A 15,283-nucleotide genomic window follows, 5' to 3' on the forward strand; every position below is an offset into this window, starting at 1 on the left:
GCACCTGCACAGACAGAAAAATCAAGATGCACCTGTAACTGCTTTCAAAGACAAACCTAAGAAATGAACCTCAGGTCCAACAACAAAAAGGAATTGGGACATTTTGCAAGGTTTTATCACTAAGGGATACGATCTCCAGTTTGGTACACCGGTTCGTACCAGTTTGGTACAGCAGGCCTCCAAGAATGTTTCAGTGAAAAAAACACTCTTTCTGCTTTTTGGTTCTGAAAACATATTGTTAAGTAGCTAAGGCATATATTTAGGGGGAACAGCTCAATATTGGAAAACTATGTAAAGAGGTAGAAGTAAAGCCTTTCTATGCAATGTACTTCTGCATAAAGGTAACAAAGCTATGATCTAGGGAAAACACAACTGAAAAATGAATCACTCTTTTAAAGGATTTTTAAAGATAATGCTTTTTAATATTTCAAATATTAAAAAAAAATCTCATCAAAAATGTAAATCACCTTAACAGTACTTTGCACATGTGGAATTTCATACCTAAATTTGATGTACTATTTTGGTTTATTTATGGCTACTTACAAGAAGACTCAAAAATAATGTCCATTCATTGGAGTCTTTTTCTTTGGTTGAGCCTATTGGGAACAGGCCGATGAACTATTTTATGCAAATGAGATGGGGAAAGCAAATTAATGGTAGTATGAGTAATAGGGGTTTTTCACTTACTGAAAATGAAACGTAAAAGGATTTTCATATTCATCCCCATGGTGGTTTTAGAACCTATAATCCTGTTCAGAGGTTAAAGAGTTTGAATAGCTCACACAATCCTGTACAAATTACAACTGGCTGCCCTTTAATAAATAAAGTCATTGTAAAGAATTACATTTACAGAGTGAAAAGTGAATACATAGCATTTCAAATTCAATTTTGGAAGTACTAATAAGTACTGACCCATAACAATATATACTAGCTACCTTTTAAACTGTCCATCATTAGCACCAATAAAGATTCAACAAAATTACCTTTATTCCCACATCTCAAAACAACTCTTCAAATTCTTAGTGAAGTTTAAGTATAGTCACAGACCTTAAATATTCACATTGTTTTCTATGTTATACTGAAAATAAATTCACTACTTTGGATATTCTTTACAAAATCTTATTAAAATTCCTGGTATTATCATCCCCAATTATACAGTAGCACGACCACCCTATGTCGTTTCACATGATAGCTCCTTAGAGGTTTCACATCTAAATTACCAAGAACAAAACCCTTCCCCGCCCTCATCTTGCACTCAGCTTAATTCTATACTAGTCCTCGGATTATGTACCACTGTAAAAGTATAACTGTATCAAAATTACCATGTTTATGGATACAATAATATGCCATACAGAGCAACAAAGTTACATGTAATGACAAAGATTACTAAAGTTATGCAAGACAAAGAACAAATGTTAGGACATGCTACCTAGGCAAAGTCCCTAGAAAGAGGATCCTAGTATCCTAAGTTCAAATAACATTGACAAAATAATGAACAGTTATCTTAAAAAAAATCATAAAGCTACTGGCAAATTAGGTAATCGCTAAATAAAGGTAGAGTACGAGATTAAACTCTAATATTTACAACTGCAACATACTTGAGTAAAATTACAATTGTGCACATATCAGTGGCTTTGTAACAAAAATAATTCATATACATAGAAGAAAAAATTAAGACAGTTTTCAGTTCAATGAAAAGTTGAATTCACCCCATCTAAAGACACTCAACAGCTCAAAGATTTACCACAGAATAAATTCAAGATTAGCTGATAAACCGGAGCCACATTACTGGTGTTTAAGACAGATTTTAAACAAGTTAAAGTCTATTGTTTGTTCAGAAGTTAGATGACTGTGCAAACTTGACCTCAACAGGAATATTCTGAGATGTGCAAACAAATGTAAAACCTCCACTAGTTTACTTGGAGGCTAACCCCTTTTTCTCACAGAGCTTCCTGAAAACAACCATAAGCTATAAATACAGGTACAATGCACAGTCAGTGATCTTTTCTTTTTATTTATTTTTAGAATATAAAAGAACTGAGAGACAACAGGTTTAATTTCATTTCTATAAGGAAGACTGCATTTACCTGAAAAAGAAATATGGCATCACACACAAACACACTTCATGGGAGGAGTATGTTTAAGAATATGGTGTCATTCTGAACACTAATGGAAAAGCAATCCCTGTTTACTGTTAAAATATGTAGTGTTAAAGTTCCTTATTAAGAAAAAAACCTACTAATTCTTCACTATATAAGTTTTGTGGATTTAGTTTCAAATCACAGTAATCTACATAACCATTATTACAGCTCTGTGTTTATAGTACTGCAACAAGCCAACAAACATTTCAAATGCACTTCACATCAAGAGTATGTAAACTTTATTTTTTCCTCTTCAAGCCTTCAGAAAATTAGGGGCTATTTCAGCAGCCAACTTGGTCAGAAGCTCTGAAGGCAAAAGTTCAGTGCCTCACAGTGTAAATAAATGACCATCTGTGGCACTGCATATCCATCTGGTAGTGAAGTGTCCCCCGCTTCAGTGGCTTCCAGTAAGGCCTAGAGTTTAAGGTTAACATGAAAAAGTGCCACCTTTGTTTTAGATTAGTGATGGACTCTGACAAGATAAAATAAAGTTATATTGTTATACTTACAAGCAGCTCCAATCCTGAGTATTTATGGTAATATCTAAACATACAAAAATGTATGTACATTTTTCTCCACTTTCTTGTAAACAGTTGTCAGTATACTGTTTTATCCCTTTATCATTGAAACATGCAAATCATACATACAAGTATAAATACACAAAAGAAAACAATTTACACTCATTCAAAAGCCAAGCAACAACAAAAAATAGCTACAGTATTCAAATTATAAATAATGAATGCTTGAGGCATCTTATATTCCTAGAAGCAGCCAGCCATTCATCCTAATGTTCTTAGCTGCAATTGTAGAAATACTGAGTTTTGCACCTTCCATGCTTTTACAGTATTTATAACACTATCATATGTGGAGATAAAGACTTGTTTACTATCATCTCTTCTTTTCAGAATGAAGAATAAAGCAGCACTTACAAATATTGATGCAGTGGCAGCAATAGCAGGTGTTACCACTGCTAGATCAGGAGGAAATTTTCCATTCTAACAATTTTTAAATTAAAAAAGTAAAGGAAAAATTGACCTAAACAAATGATTACATGTTCATTCCTTGGGCACTTAACAGCGAGTCCAGCATGTCGAATGTGTCTTTGTAGTCCATATGCTGGCTGTTTGTACTGTACTCGTGATTGACATCAGGACCGTTGGTCTCCACTGGCTTCTTGTCCAGTTTCACGAGGGTGCTGAGATGTCCGTAGCCCACCTGGTATGTGACAGGGGGAGGAGGGGGTAAGGGATGGTTAAAAACAGAGTTGTGAGAGGATATATACTGCTTAACAGAGGAGGAAGAACTAGATGAACTACCTGAACTTTTGGAACTTTTGCTCATTTTGGAGTGATGGTTGTGAGATGCATCATTGACATGCAGCTTCTTCCTCGAAGAGCTGGAACTAGAGGAAATGCCATCACTGCTCAGGCCGACAGGACTCCTCAGAACAGTGGGCGGTATTCCATCAGCACTGTGTTTACTGCCACCGCTGCTGCTGCCACTGTGTGAGTGGGAATGCTTGTGACTGCTGAGGTGGTGGCGGTTTGAGGGATGGTCCTTGTGCCTCTCCTTATGGTCTCTGCTAATATGTGGGCTCGAATGCTTGCTCTTCCCACTGCCCTCATCAGAAGAGCTGTGTCTTTCTGAGGAAGAAACTTTTATTTTCATTTTCAGTTCTTCTTTACTAGCACTCTTATCAGTGGGTGGTATTGGAATCCGTAATTTCAGCGATCCACTCTTTTCCTTCTTATCTGCCGTGTATTTTTCAGGTTTTTCAGTACTTGTGATGGGAATTTTCATTTTAATGGGAGAAGTGACAGAACTGCTGCTGGCTGACTGTGACTGCACATGTTTGTGTTGCTGTTCTACTTGGGCAGCTATATAATGATCTCTTACATCCAGATCAAGGGTTTCTAGCTTACGTTTTTCTCTATATTTATCTAAAGACATTTTCTGAGGAATTACTCCAGGAGTAGCAGAAATTGGCCCATGGTGTTTACTGCTCCCTGCTTTATGAGTATATTCTTGCTTCATGGATGAATGATCAGAAATTTTGTCAGGTCTGTGATGTAATCCTGAATGCATTGATATGGAAGGTCCTTGCTGGAAGTTGATGTTGTATTGAGTACCAGACAAAGATGTCTCTTGTTTCTGTGAATACATCTGTTCTGTCCGTGCTGACTCTTGATGTTGAGGCCATTCTTGGTGTGACGACAAACTGTAGGAGGTACTTGGCATTCCTGTTGCTAGCATTGACAAATTATCAGATGTATGGCTGTCCTGAACAGAAATATTTCCTGAATTTAGAGGTACTGGTGCAGGGAATGCTGATGTAGATGGTTTCTGAAAACTTGGGTTTGTAGGCACACCAGTAACACTATCTACTAAAATGGAATTCTGGACCAAAGATGAACCAAGAAGTGGAGTTTCTGAAACTTGTCCATCTACTTTTGGTTTCTTAGCCGCCTGATTAGCCTATTTAAATAAAACACAAAAGAAGCAATGACAGCAAAGGAATTTAATACAAATTTCCTTACTTTATAAAAATCTATGTTAAACATATGCAAACAAAATCACCTGAGGTTTAAGGCTTTTTGTTGCCAGTAAATAAATGTCTCACTTAGAGGCACAGAAGGCTATAAAAAGTGGAAACCACTGGTTTTGGAGTTAGATATAGGTTAAATCCTGGCCCAGCATTTGCGAAAGTAATTTAACTTGTCCAGGCTTTAGTTTGCCCATTTGAAAAATAAGGAGAATATTTCCATTATAATCACCGTGAAATTAAACACAAAATTTATAAAGTACTTAGTTAACAAAGTCCACTGGACACAGCAGCTGAATAAACTATGAGGGTATGCAGCTTACGATACACTGTAATTATTTAGGAATACTGGAAATAAGAATATTTCACCAAAAATTCAAACTGGTCAGCTATGTAATCGTTAGATAAGCGACAAACTGATATTCTATTAAACCCTGCCAATTCTCTTACCCTCCAGTTTCGAATCCTCTTCAACCTATTAGGTGTTTTCTCCAATATTTGTAGAAACTCATGTGTTAGCTCTAAAAATAAAATTTAAATTTAAAGCTTAGAAGGTGTCCTTAGGATTCATAGTTCTCTCAAGTGGGCAATATTAAAAAGGGGCCTCAAGAGTTCATCTACTTCACTGTCACCCTTCTATTCAATCTTCAGCAAATATAGTAGACATAGATCTGAACTGCTATTTTCAAAGATTAATCCCTTAAAAAAAAAAATCACTCTCCCCACACCCCCATGCTTAGAATCTCTGGAAAATTTAGTAGCATTAAAAAATTCCCCTCAAACAGAAAATCTTCATTAAGCAAACATCATAGAAATTATTGCAGGCAAGATCTATCAATAGATTCTTTAAAATTAATGGACAAAGTTGGAGGAAAAAGAAGATATATGTATAATCCTAAAATACCTTCTTCAAGATATTTAATTACAAAGAGAAGAACAGTAACTTTAAAACAGAGAAACCCAGCAGATACCACCTTAACTATGTGATCATGGTTATTACCAGTAATAAGGTAAATCCTTTGAGGAAAACAAAACAAAACAAAACAAAAAACAACCCTTGAGAAGATGCACAGGGCAAGGTAAACCCTTTTTCCATTTCTGTGGTACTCCTACCCAAAATGCATTATTTCAATCTAATATTGAGAAATATCAAACCTCAACTGAGGAACATTCTATAATGTAACTGGCCTTTCTTTTTCCTTTTTTTCTTCCCAGAAGATTTTATTTATTTGACAGGGAGCGTTTGTGCACATGTGCACAAATCGGTGGAGTGGGCAGAGAGAGGAGGAAAAGCAGGCTCCTCGCTGAGCAGGGAGTGTGATATGGGTCTTGATCCCAGGACCCTGAGAATCATGACCTGAGCTGAAGGCAGACCCTTAACCGACAGAGCCACCCAGGTGCCCCTCATCATTATTTTTCAAAGCGTTAAGGTCATAAAAGAAAATGACTAATAGAAAAACTGACTAATTTAGAAGAGATTTAAGGGGCATTTCAAGCAAATGGAACATGGGATCTTAGAATAGAAAAACTCAGGACATAAAATAAAACCTGCAGTTAGGTAACAGTATTGTAACAATGTTAATTTCTTGGTTTTGATAACCATGTATATAAGATGTTAACATTAGAGAAACCAGGTAAAGAGTATATAGAAACTGTATTATTATGTAGTTTAAGTTTAGAATTATTTCAAAGTTAAATGAAAAAAATTCCTCCATCTATACTCATAGACTCCTAGTAATTATTACTATTAACACAGTAGTAAAACCACCTTGGTCATGTATTTTTACCTCACTTTTTTCTTAAATTTGGGATTACAGTGAGATGACTCACTTTTCCAAGGCAGTGTGGTTCCAAAACAGTGCTATGAATAGAGCTATTGACCACTCAAGACAAATATCCATACCAGTCAAATGAATTACAGTATCACATAATATTAGTCATGCCAATTTAATAGACATAGATTCATATATTATTTTTTAGTACGCACAGTAAGCTTCTCTATAAATGATTCTAGGCAAACATGCCAAGACTGATAATGAAAATGAAGACAATACAAAATTTTTCTTTAAGAAAAAATGTGCAAAAACTCAGCACTTATTATATGTTCATAAGCTGTGACAACTTAAACTTGCTTGTGAACTTTTTGATCCAATTTGAGTGAAAACAATCTAATGCCTGGACTACTATCCTTCCTAATTTGAAAAAAACCCCACATTTTTATACTTGGTACTAAGAATCTGTCAAATAACCACTGCTAATATATTACTTAAGTGCACAACAACCATAGATGATGCTTAAAACAGAGCCAGTTTTCCCTTCCAAACTAGTATACAGAAAAAAAAAATTCAAAATGCAAGAAACACATGAAGGTCTGTTATTAATCATAGAATAAAAACAAACTGCAAAACAACAACAAATGTTACAGGTAGGCCAAGTCCAAGCCAATGCTGTTTTTGCAATAGTCATTAAATGAATTATTATTATTATTTTTAAGATTTTATTTATTTGACAGAGATCACAAGTAGGCAAGAGGGCAGAGGGAAGCAGGCTCCCTGCTGAACAGAGAGCCAGATGCGGGGCTCGATCCCAGGATCCTGGGATTATGACCTGAACTGAAGGCAGAGGCTTTAACCCACTGAGTCACCCAGGTGCCCCATAAATGAATTATTTTAGTGAATACTGATTTTTAGACACCAGGCTAAAATTCAGATGTATCTTAGTGTCTTAAACTGTTACATTTTTTTGTGATTAAAACACAAAGAATGCTATACGAAATGCTGAAACTGTCAATGTCTTAAATGTCCCAGATTCCTCCTCAGTGGCTCTTCAAATGAGTAACAGACCTGAGCCTTTTCAGAATGGAAACAGAGAGATTTTTTAGGTGGCCTCTGCTGTGTCAAAAAAAAAAAAAAAAACCAACTTTAACTATAACTTATGAGAACTGTAAGAGGCAGATTACCTGCTTTTTGCGAACTTTGTTTTAGGATCATGTATATAAATTATTTTTATTCCGATTATACCTACTTTATCTTATCTGTTACCTGCTGAAGTAAGATGGTGGCACAGATAACTTAATTTTCAAGTCATAGATGAAAAAAAGCCCCCACTGGCTTTTAGAAGATGTCATTTCCACTCACTGAAGATTTTCTTCTCTCTCTCTTTTTAAAAAAGATTTTAAGTATTTATTTGGGGCAGGGGTGTAGAGAACACAGAGGGAGAGTGTGAGGCTTAGCAGGGAGCCTGATGTGGGGCTCCATCCCAAGACCCTGAGATCATGACCTGAGCTGAAGGCAGACGTTTAACTGCCTGAGCAACCCATGCCCCTCCCTCCCTCTCTTGTTAAACTTAAAAACAACAACAACAACAAACCCCCCAAAACCCCCAAACAAAAAAGCCTCTGGCAATGTGAGGAAAAGAGCATAATTAAGTGGCAGTAATACAGCATGAGCTACACACTCTTGAGAAAATTTTCAGGGAGGGGAAAAAAACCCCTAAAATCAAGAAATCTAAAAAGGAAGCTTATTTTACCAGAAAGGTGGGCAATATTGCACATAGACCTGTACCCTGTGTTTGGAAACAAAGTTTTGTTGCGACACAGCCACACCTATTCATTTATAGATTGCCTATCGTGGCTTCCCAGCAACAGGGGCAGGGTTGCATAGCTGGCATAGACAGAAGGGACCTAAACCCTAAAAAGAGTTACTTTTGGCCCTTCACAGAAAACAAACATCTAGGTTATAGAAACATGCTGAGATTTTACTGGAAGATCACATGTGAAACCCAAAGAGGTCTCTATGTAACAGATGTCCTCAGTATCAACAGATACAAATCCTATTTTCCCATTAGCTTCAATTTTGCAACAAAAGTTAGGGAAAGCCCACAGAAGAACAGGCTGAAAATCTAACATACAGTTTATATCTTCAGTAAGAAGTGTAATCTACTTCCTTTCTGAAATCTACAGTATTTGGTTAAAATGTCTTTTTTTCTTTTCTTTTTTTTTTTTTTTAAAGATTTTATTTATTTATTTGACAGACAGACCACAAGTAGGCAGAGAGGCAGGCAGAGAGAGAGGAGGAAGCAGGCTCCCCGCCGAGCAGAGAGCCCGATGTGGGGCTCGATCCCAGGACCCTGGGATCATGACCTGAGCTGAAGGCAGAGGCTTTAACCCACTGAGCCACCCAGGCGCCCCTGGTTAAAATGTCTTAATCCCCAAGAATCTCTCCTACCTATGGTCAGCTTCTCTTATCTGTTACCAGAGAAGTTTCTTATTAAGAGAGATCTAGTTCCAAGTTCACAATTTATAGTATTTGTACCCTAATTTTGTCAATTCATATTTAATAACGAAAGGCAATAATGACACACGTCAGTGGAACTACAGAACATGGAATGTTACCCTGAAATATCTCTAGCTCACTGCTTCACAAGTTCTACAGTAAGTTATAACCAACTATCAACCTATAGTGTTACAAATCATATATACATAAATATATTTTTGAAAAGTCCTAAAAGGGCTTTAGATATTCACTGGTGGTTAAAACACGTTCAAATTTTTTTGTTTTGTTTTGTTTTTGTTTTTAGCTTTTCCTTTAGGCTAAGGAATCCTTATTTTCATCCTGTTCATTTGCCTGTGTAATTATGCTTTTAACAATTCTATTACCAAATTGTTAAAATGAATTTATAGTTATGTTTCTAAGGAGTATCTTATCTCTTGAAACACAAACTAAAATATTAATAGTTGAAGAGATATCTGGGATTAATATCAAGAAAAAACTACAGAGGAAGGAGAAAATGGTGGAGCAGCCAGAACTAGTAACTATTCACTTAAGTATGACTCTACAGGGATTTGCTTTTTTTTCAAATCTAGACAAAAGCAGGCAGACTTTTTCAATAATATAAAAATGTTTTCCACATTAAAAAAATATTTCTCTACTTACCATCTAGTAATTCTAGAGTAACTGTAGGATCCACATATTCCCACCAATGTTTTCCATCAGTTGACACAGGAATCTCCCAATTGGACCATTTGCAAGCCAAATGAATACATACACATGCTATCACTGTTGGTTTGTACTGAAGACAGAAGGTGGTAAGGTGTAGACTGTTGTAGAGCAGGTGTGAAAACGAAGAACCACAGTAATTCAAATATGTAAAACAAAGAAAAATATTTACCAGTAAGATTAGAGCAAAAACAAAAGGTTTTCTTAAGTCTACAATACAAAACCTTATTTAATTAAAATTTATCACTATAGTTATAAAATCCTAATACTAAAAAACCCACACAGATTATGAACATTCTCCACATTCTGACTCCCCAGAGCATTTCTTAATACTAATATATAAAGATTTCTAAATTTTGAAGTATATTTACTTCTTTATAAGAGGGGAAGACAGTGTATTTCTAATAATCAGCACAAACAAGTATAACATTTTAATTTTTTTGGCAGTATTTTTGTTTCTTTTGTAATGTCTTGGCAAAAAAGTAAAGAAAAAGCAATAGACTGTAAAACTGACAAAGTAATTTCAACATCACATTACAGAATCAGGAATTCTACCATTTGGTATGGGTTAAGAAACAGAATTCTCAAGTAAATCAAAGAGAATCTAACACTTAATCTATGTAAACCTCTGTCTTCTTTTCAGCAAAGCTACAGAGAAAACTTACCTTTTGGTGAACAGCTTCGAGGCCCAATGTTGCTAAGTACTAGAAAAATGCTACCTTTCTCCTTCTACTATATGCCCCAAACTGGGCATATAACATGTTACAGCTAGCCTTTTCTAACTGAAGTATATTTAGTACTTTCTTTTGTTGCTCAAAATTCCTAGGGATAGAGGTTAAATCCCAACAACATATACCTAAGAAAATAAATTGGTATTTGCCAGTCCAAAGCTTTACATAAAACTTAACAGTGTCACAAGAAAGTTAGGAACACACAGTGCTAGTTTGGTCCCCTCCTCCCAAACAACCCATTTAAAAAACAAACTGAAAGCATTAATATAATCAACCTAGAACAGAATTATGTATTAAAGGTTTTAAAAAATTATTCTTCCAGTTCAGTTCAGAATTGATGAAAAATGTTTATCAACCACAAACCCACACTATTTTTTATATAAACTGAAAAGGAAGCAAATTTTTTTAAAGTAAAAATTGTACTTAGTCAAATCTAGGCACTGACAGGACTTGGCTACTTCTGATTTACAACTAGTGGGTATTATCTGGAAGAAAAACCCAAGTTATATAAATTTTATTTATTAAAAAAACTTTAATGATTATTTTAAAGTTAAGACTGGATCAATGTGAAATTTTAAAAAATTGTCATTTAACTATAATTGTAAACTAGAAATAGCTTTATACTTACCAAGTTGCTCGAATTTCTACGTTAAGTTTAGCTCTTTGTAATCTTTAGCTGCTATTCAGGCTACCAATTTTAGACTTATGCACTCACAAATCGAGAATATGTCATCAGAAAGCACCACTACACTTCACAATGTGCATTTAACCCCTCTGTGCCAAAAGTCCCTTGTACAATACACCGCAAAGCAGACAGGAAGGTACCACCACAGTAGATGGTCCAGTCTCCTGTTGCAACAAGGGTAAGAGACACATTGAGGGGGCCCTGCATTAAAGGAAGCTATAGTGTGCTACAACAGTGCAACAAAGAGGGTCAGGATAACAACCTGTTGGTAGCCATGAAATAGGATGTCTGTGCCAAATCCTTGCTTGCTGTAAGAAAAGAAAAAAAAAACGAAGACAATACTATCAGCTTTATTGTGCTACCATCAAAAAGTTCTCAACACAACAAAAACTTCAAAGTTTTGTACACAAAAAGTAAATTTTACTTACTACTTACAAATATCACAAGAGCGCCATCATTTTCTATACTACTGAAAATCTTCAACAACATTCACTCAAATGTTTCTTGCTATCCCCCAAAGATCTGAGAAACAAGCCGATTTGCTTTTAGCTAGCCAGTTACAAGGGCTAAACTTGTTACTAAGTTAAGCATCTAGTCAGCTAAAAGTTGCAATAAAGCATTCTCCTGGATTTAAAAAAAAAAAAAAAAGAAGAAGAAGAAGAAGAAAAGATTTTGAAGTCTAATACAAAATACAAAGAGGTGCCTGCCAGACTTAATCCTCAGTCATCATATTTAAGTTGGCTTAAGTACTTCCATCCAAAGAAAAGAAAACAAAACAAACCCTCCACCCCCCAAATTCAAGAGAGCATGAACTGCTCAGTTTTTTATGCTACTAAGCATCAACAAGGAATAAACAAACTAGAAACATCCTAAGGGCGTAGATATAGAAAACTCCACCGCATGTATTTTTCTTACAGAATCCAATTGTCAACTTTAGAAAAAGATGTAAGTACTCTAGGGAATCAGGATGCTCCAACACTGGTCCCCACAGGAAAAGCAATTTAACAACTAGCTTTTAAGACATTGAAATTGAAAACAGTCCCCCGCTCACTTTATCTGCTCTCTTATTCTTCCCAACAGGGATTCTTTGCTTTAATTTCCCGTTTCCCCCAATTACATTCATAATCATTGATGCACCTTTCCCCTCTGCTCACCTAGGATCTGATCAGTTCACCTCAACTCACCCCTCTCTAAGAGGCCTCACATTTGCCCTCTATTTTTTTCATGGCACCTGTAATCCCTGCTGCCCCATGTGGATCACGAACATAAGGTATACAAAAGGGATTTGGGCTTAGCAGAGTTGTGCTAAGGAAGAGTGTCAAAGCATCAGATGTCTTGGAGGCAGTGTGACTTATGTATGGCATTCTTTCCTGGTGGGGAGGGAAGGAGAAATCACAGAAATGAAAGGTCCCTGTAAAATGACATTAGCCAATTCTGCAGCAAAGTAGCATAATATCAACTTTCTCATCTCCAGAGGGGGTGGGGGGTGGGAAGAACTTTAAAGAAACCAAACCATTTACCACCCCTCATACCTCCAAAGAATCAAAATATGTAGAGAAGGAAGTAAAAATAATTTTAAATTGCCATAGCAGTTTTTACCTCAAAATATACCTAAATTCAATAACCTCTTAACAGTGTACAATAGAGGAAGAATGTAGGAAAAATGTTCTTTTGTTAGCTGAAAATTTTAACAGAGCAAAGAAAAACAGACAGCAAACATAAAAGAATATTTTTAAAATGAGTAAGATGTAAACTACAGTTACCTGAAAATGTTAGTCAGACAAAATGGAAGTTAAACATATGTTAAGATTTGTATTAAAATTTAACAATCGGTCACATTTTAAGCATTAACAACAAAAAATTAGATTTAAATATTCTACTTTGAATAAAACACCAAATTTGTAGTTTTTCTGAATTTTAAAAAACTTACTAACCAACTTTGTAAATGACTGGACTTGGTGTCTCTAGCTTTAGATATAGAGCCACATGTACAAAAGCTACTAAACTCTGATTAAAGATCAGGACTCAAATTTCACAATGATGCTAAGCTAAAAATCCAGTTTCATCTCCTACTAGGTACCTCTATAAATTTTAACCTAATATCTTTCTTCATTAACTTTTTTCATTAGGCTTGAAGCAAAGTTACATGGCTCCTCATTATTTTCACAAAATAGCTTATTCTTTCAAGTTTTCAGGAAAACCACTCTAAAGCCTTTTTTCCCCTTAATTCAAACACATACACTAGTTATCTAATATAATTCTAGACTATACTGTAATTCTGGGATGAAAATGTGCTCTAAATTATATTCCAATAACCATGAAGTACAGGAACCATAATTAAATATGTTCTACAAGTCATAACATGTACTAGTTATTAGAATAATAAAATATTAACGGGACTTTCAGAAGTCCATTTCTCAACAATGCCACTGTAATAACAGGTTTGTTTGTTTTAAATGTAGCCATTAACATAATAAAATCCTACCAGGTATAGGAATTCAATTTAGAATGAATAAAATGTGAGAATATTCAGGTAAAACACTAAAAAACAAAGAAAAGCCTTTAAAAGTCTTACCCATTTTGTTTTGAATAAACCTAAGGAAAAAAGTCTGGGGGTAAAAGAATGAAACTGCAAAATTTCACTTTCAAAAAGTAATAGAAAAAGGTACAACGAAAGTTCCAAGTAGTTGCTCTTAGTACATTAACACTTCAAATGGGAAACAGGAAAGTAGAAGTAAGAAATAGTGTAACAACATGCAACTGTGTAAAGTATTTCTAGGGATACAAGAACAGATATGTAGGATTCATTAACAAGAGCAGAAAAATGTATACCACACACTTTATAAGTCATAAAGCAAATAATACAAAAAGTTCCTACTCCTGTTTTAAAAGGTTTAATAGGCACATTACATGCTGTCTGTAGCATACTATGTATTTCCCCATTACACACAAAAAGGAAATTATTTTTAGTAATACTAAAGAACTTTGAAGAATGTATTAAGTCAATTTTGCTCAAATGAACGTGGGGAAAGTATTTCCAAAATGGCAAATCTGCTAAGACAATTTTAATCTGAAAGATCTGAGGATGGTCTCCAAATTCTTAAACTGTAATAACTTTTCTAGAAGTCAATGGAAGCTTCAGACAGACCAGAAATTTTCTGTGTGTATGTGTTAATAGCCAACTTCTTAAATATTAAATGAAATGGGACTGGCTTAGCCTAATGGGGAAGTGAAGAGAGTCTTAATATTTGGAGGCCCTCCAATTTTTCAGTGAAAGGAGATTCTCCTATAAGTTTAAAGGCCGCTAATTTGCCAGGTAGAAACACATGCAGAAGTAAATAAATATGCAGATGCAGGACACCAAAAAATGTTGCTTCAAAATGACATTTCCCCATTTTGATAAAACTCATTCAAATAATAAAAAGCTTTAACAATTTAGAAGTTTCAAAGATCACTTACCTCTTACTAACTGGGTACATTTCACCACATCTGTGTGTGGATGTTCAATGGTGATCTCAAAACCTGAAATGAAAAGCACTTTTTTCCCAATCACTTACCACACTACAATACTTGCCTGAGAAATGCCACCCATCGGCACAACCATAAATGTATAATATATTGTTCATTATTAAAAAGATCCAAAGACAAAGTTATTTTCTATCACTGACATGCTCATTACACACCTTCAATGACAAGAAATAATTTCTTCTAAAAACAATGTTCCACTTACTGAAAACTGGTTAACAAAGCTATTTGCAGATTTGGGTGGTATTTATTAAAAATTCTCAATTATGATTACCTTGAGATTACCCTCACATTAAAAACAAACTAAAATTACAGAAAATAAAAATATAAAGCAAAGACTTCAACTACATAACATATTTTTAAAAGTGTATTACAACTCTTTCAGAAGATGTAAAGAGTATTTTTCATAAATATAATCCCTGGCCCATAGTGGGAGAAAAATCTTTTAAATGATTTAGAGTCGTCTTATTTTCTTAGTATGTCGTAGATGAAAGGGTTTCAACCACTTAGTTTACAATCACATTTCATTTATGTATGTACATACGTATCAATTACATACATTTATGATAAAGTTAAGACTTGTAGTTAAAGTTAAGACTTTAACTTAATTAAAGTTAAGACTTGTAAGTTAAACTTGTAGCCTCAAGATTCTTTAAATCAGG

General features: G+C 34.9%; 1 protein-coding gene across 7 annotated transcripts in view; it reads right to left on the reverse strand.

Annotated features, from left to right (window-relative positions):
* Positions 1 to 786: 786 nt before the first annotated feature.
* Positions 787 to 15,283, reverse strand: part of CCNT2 (cyclin T2) — a 37,657-nt gene continuing 23,160 nt past the window's right edge. For 2 of the 7 annotated variants that reach the window (XM_059394397.1, XM_059394398.1), the window contains 6 exons: positions 14,556 to 14,618; positions 11,359 to 11,404; positions 9,618 to 9,781; positions 5,134 to 5,204; positions 3,458 to 4,616; positions 3,206 to 3,356 (listed from right to left, as the gene is read on the reverse strand). In XM_059394397.1, coding sequence (XP_059250380.1) covers positions 3,289 to 3,356; positions 3,458 to 4,616; positions 5,134 to 5,204; positions 9,618 to 9,781; positions 11,359 to 11,404; positions 14,556 to 14,618 — 1,571 coding nt within the window. In that variant the 3' untranslated portion in view covers positions 3,206 to 3,288. Of the gene's footprint in view, positions 4,617 to 5,133; positions 5,205 to 9,617; positions 9,782 to 11,039; positions 11,405 to 11,524; positions 12,930 to 14,555; positions 14,619 to 15,283 lie in introns of those variants that run through there. The other 5 variants (XM_059394394.1, XM_059394396.1, XM_059394400.1 and 2 more) reach the window with 4 other exon arrangements.

The sequence above is a fragment of the Mustela nigripes genome, chromosome 3 (genome assembly GCF_022355385.1).
Source record: "Mustela nigripes isolate SB6536 chromosome 3, MUSNIG.SB6536, whole genome shotgun sequence".
NCBI lineage: Eukaryota > Metazoa > Chordata > Mammalia > Carnivora > Mustelidae > Mustela > Mustela nigripes.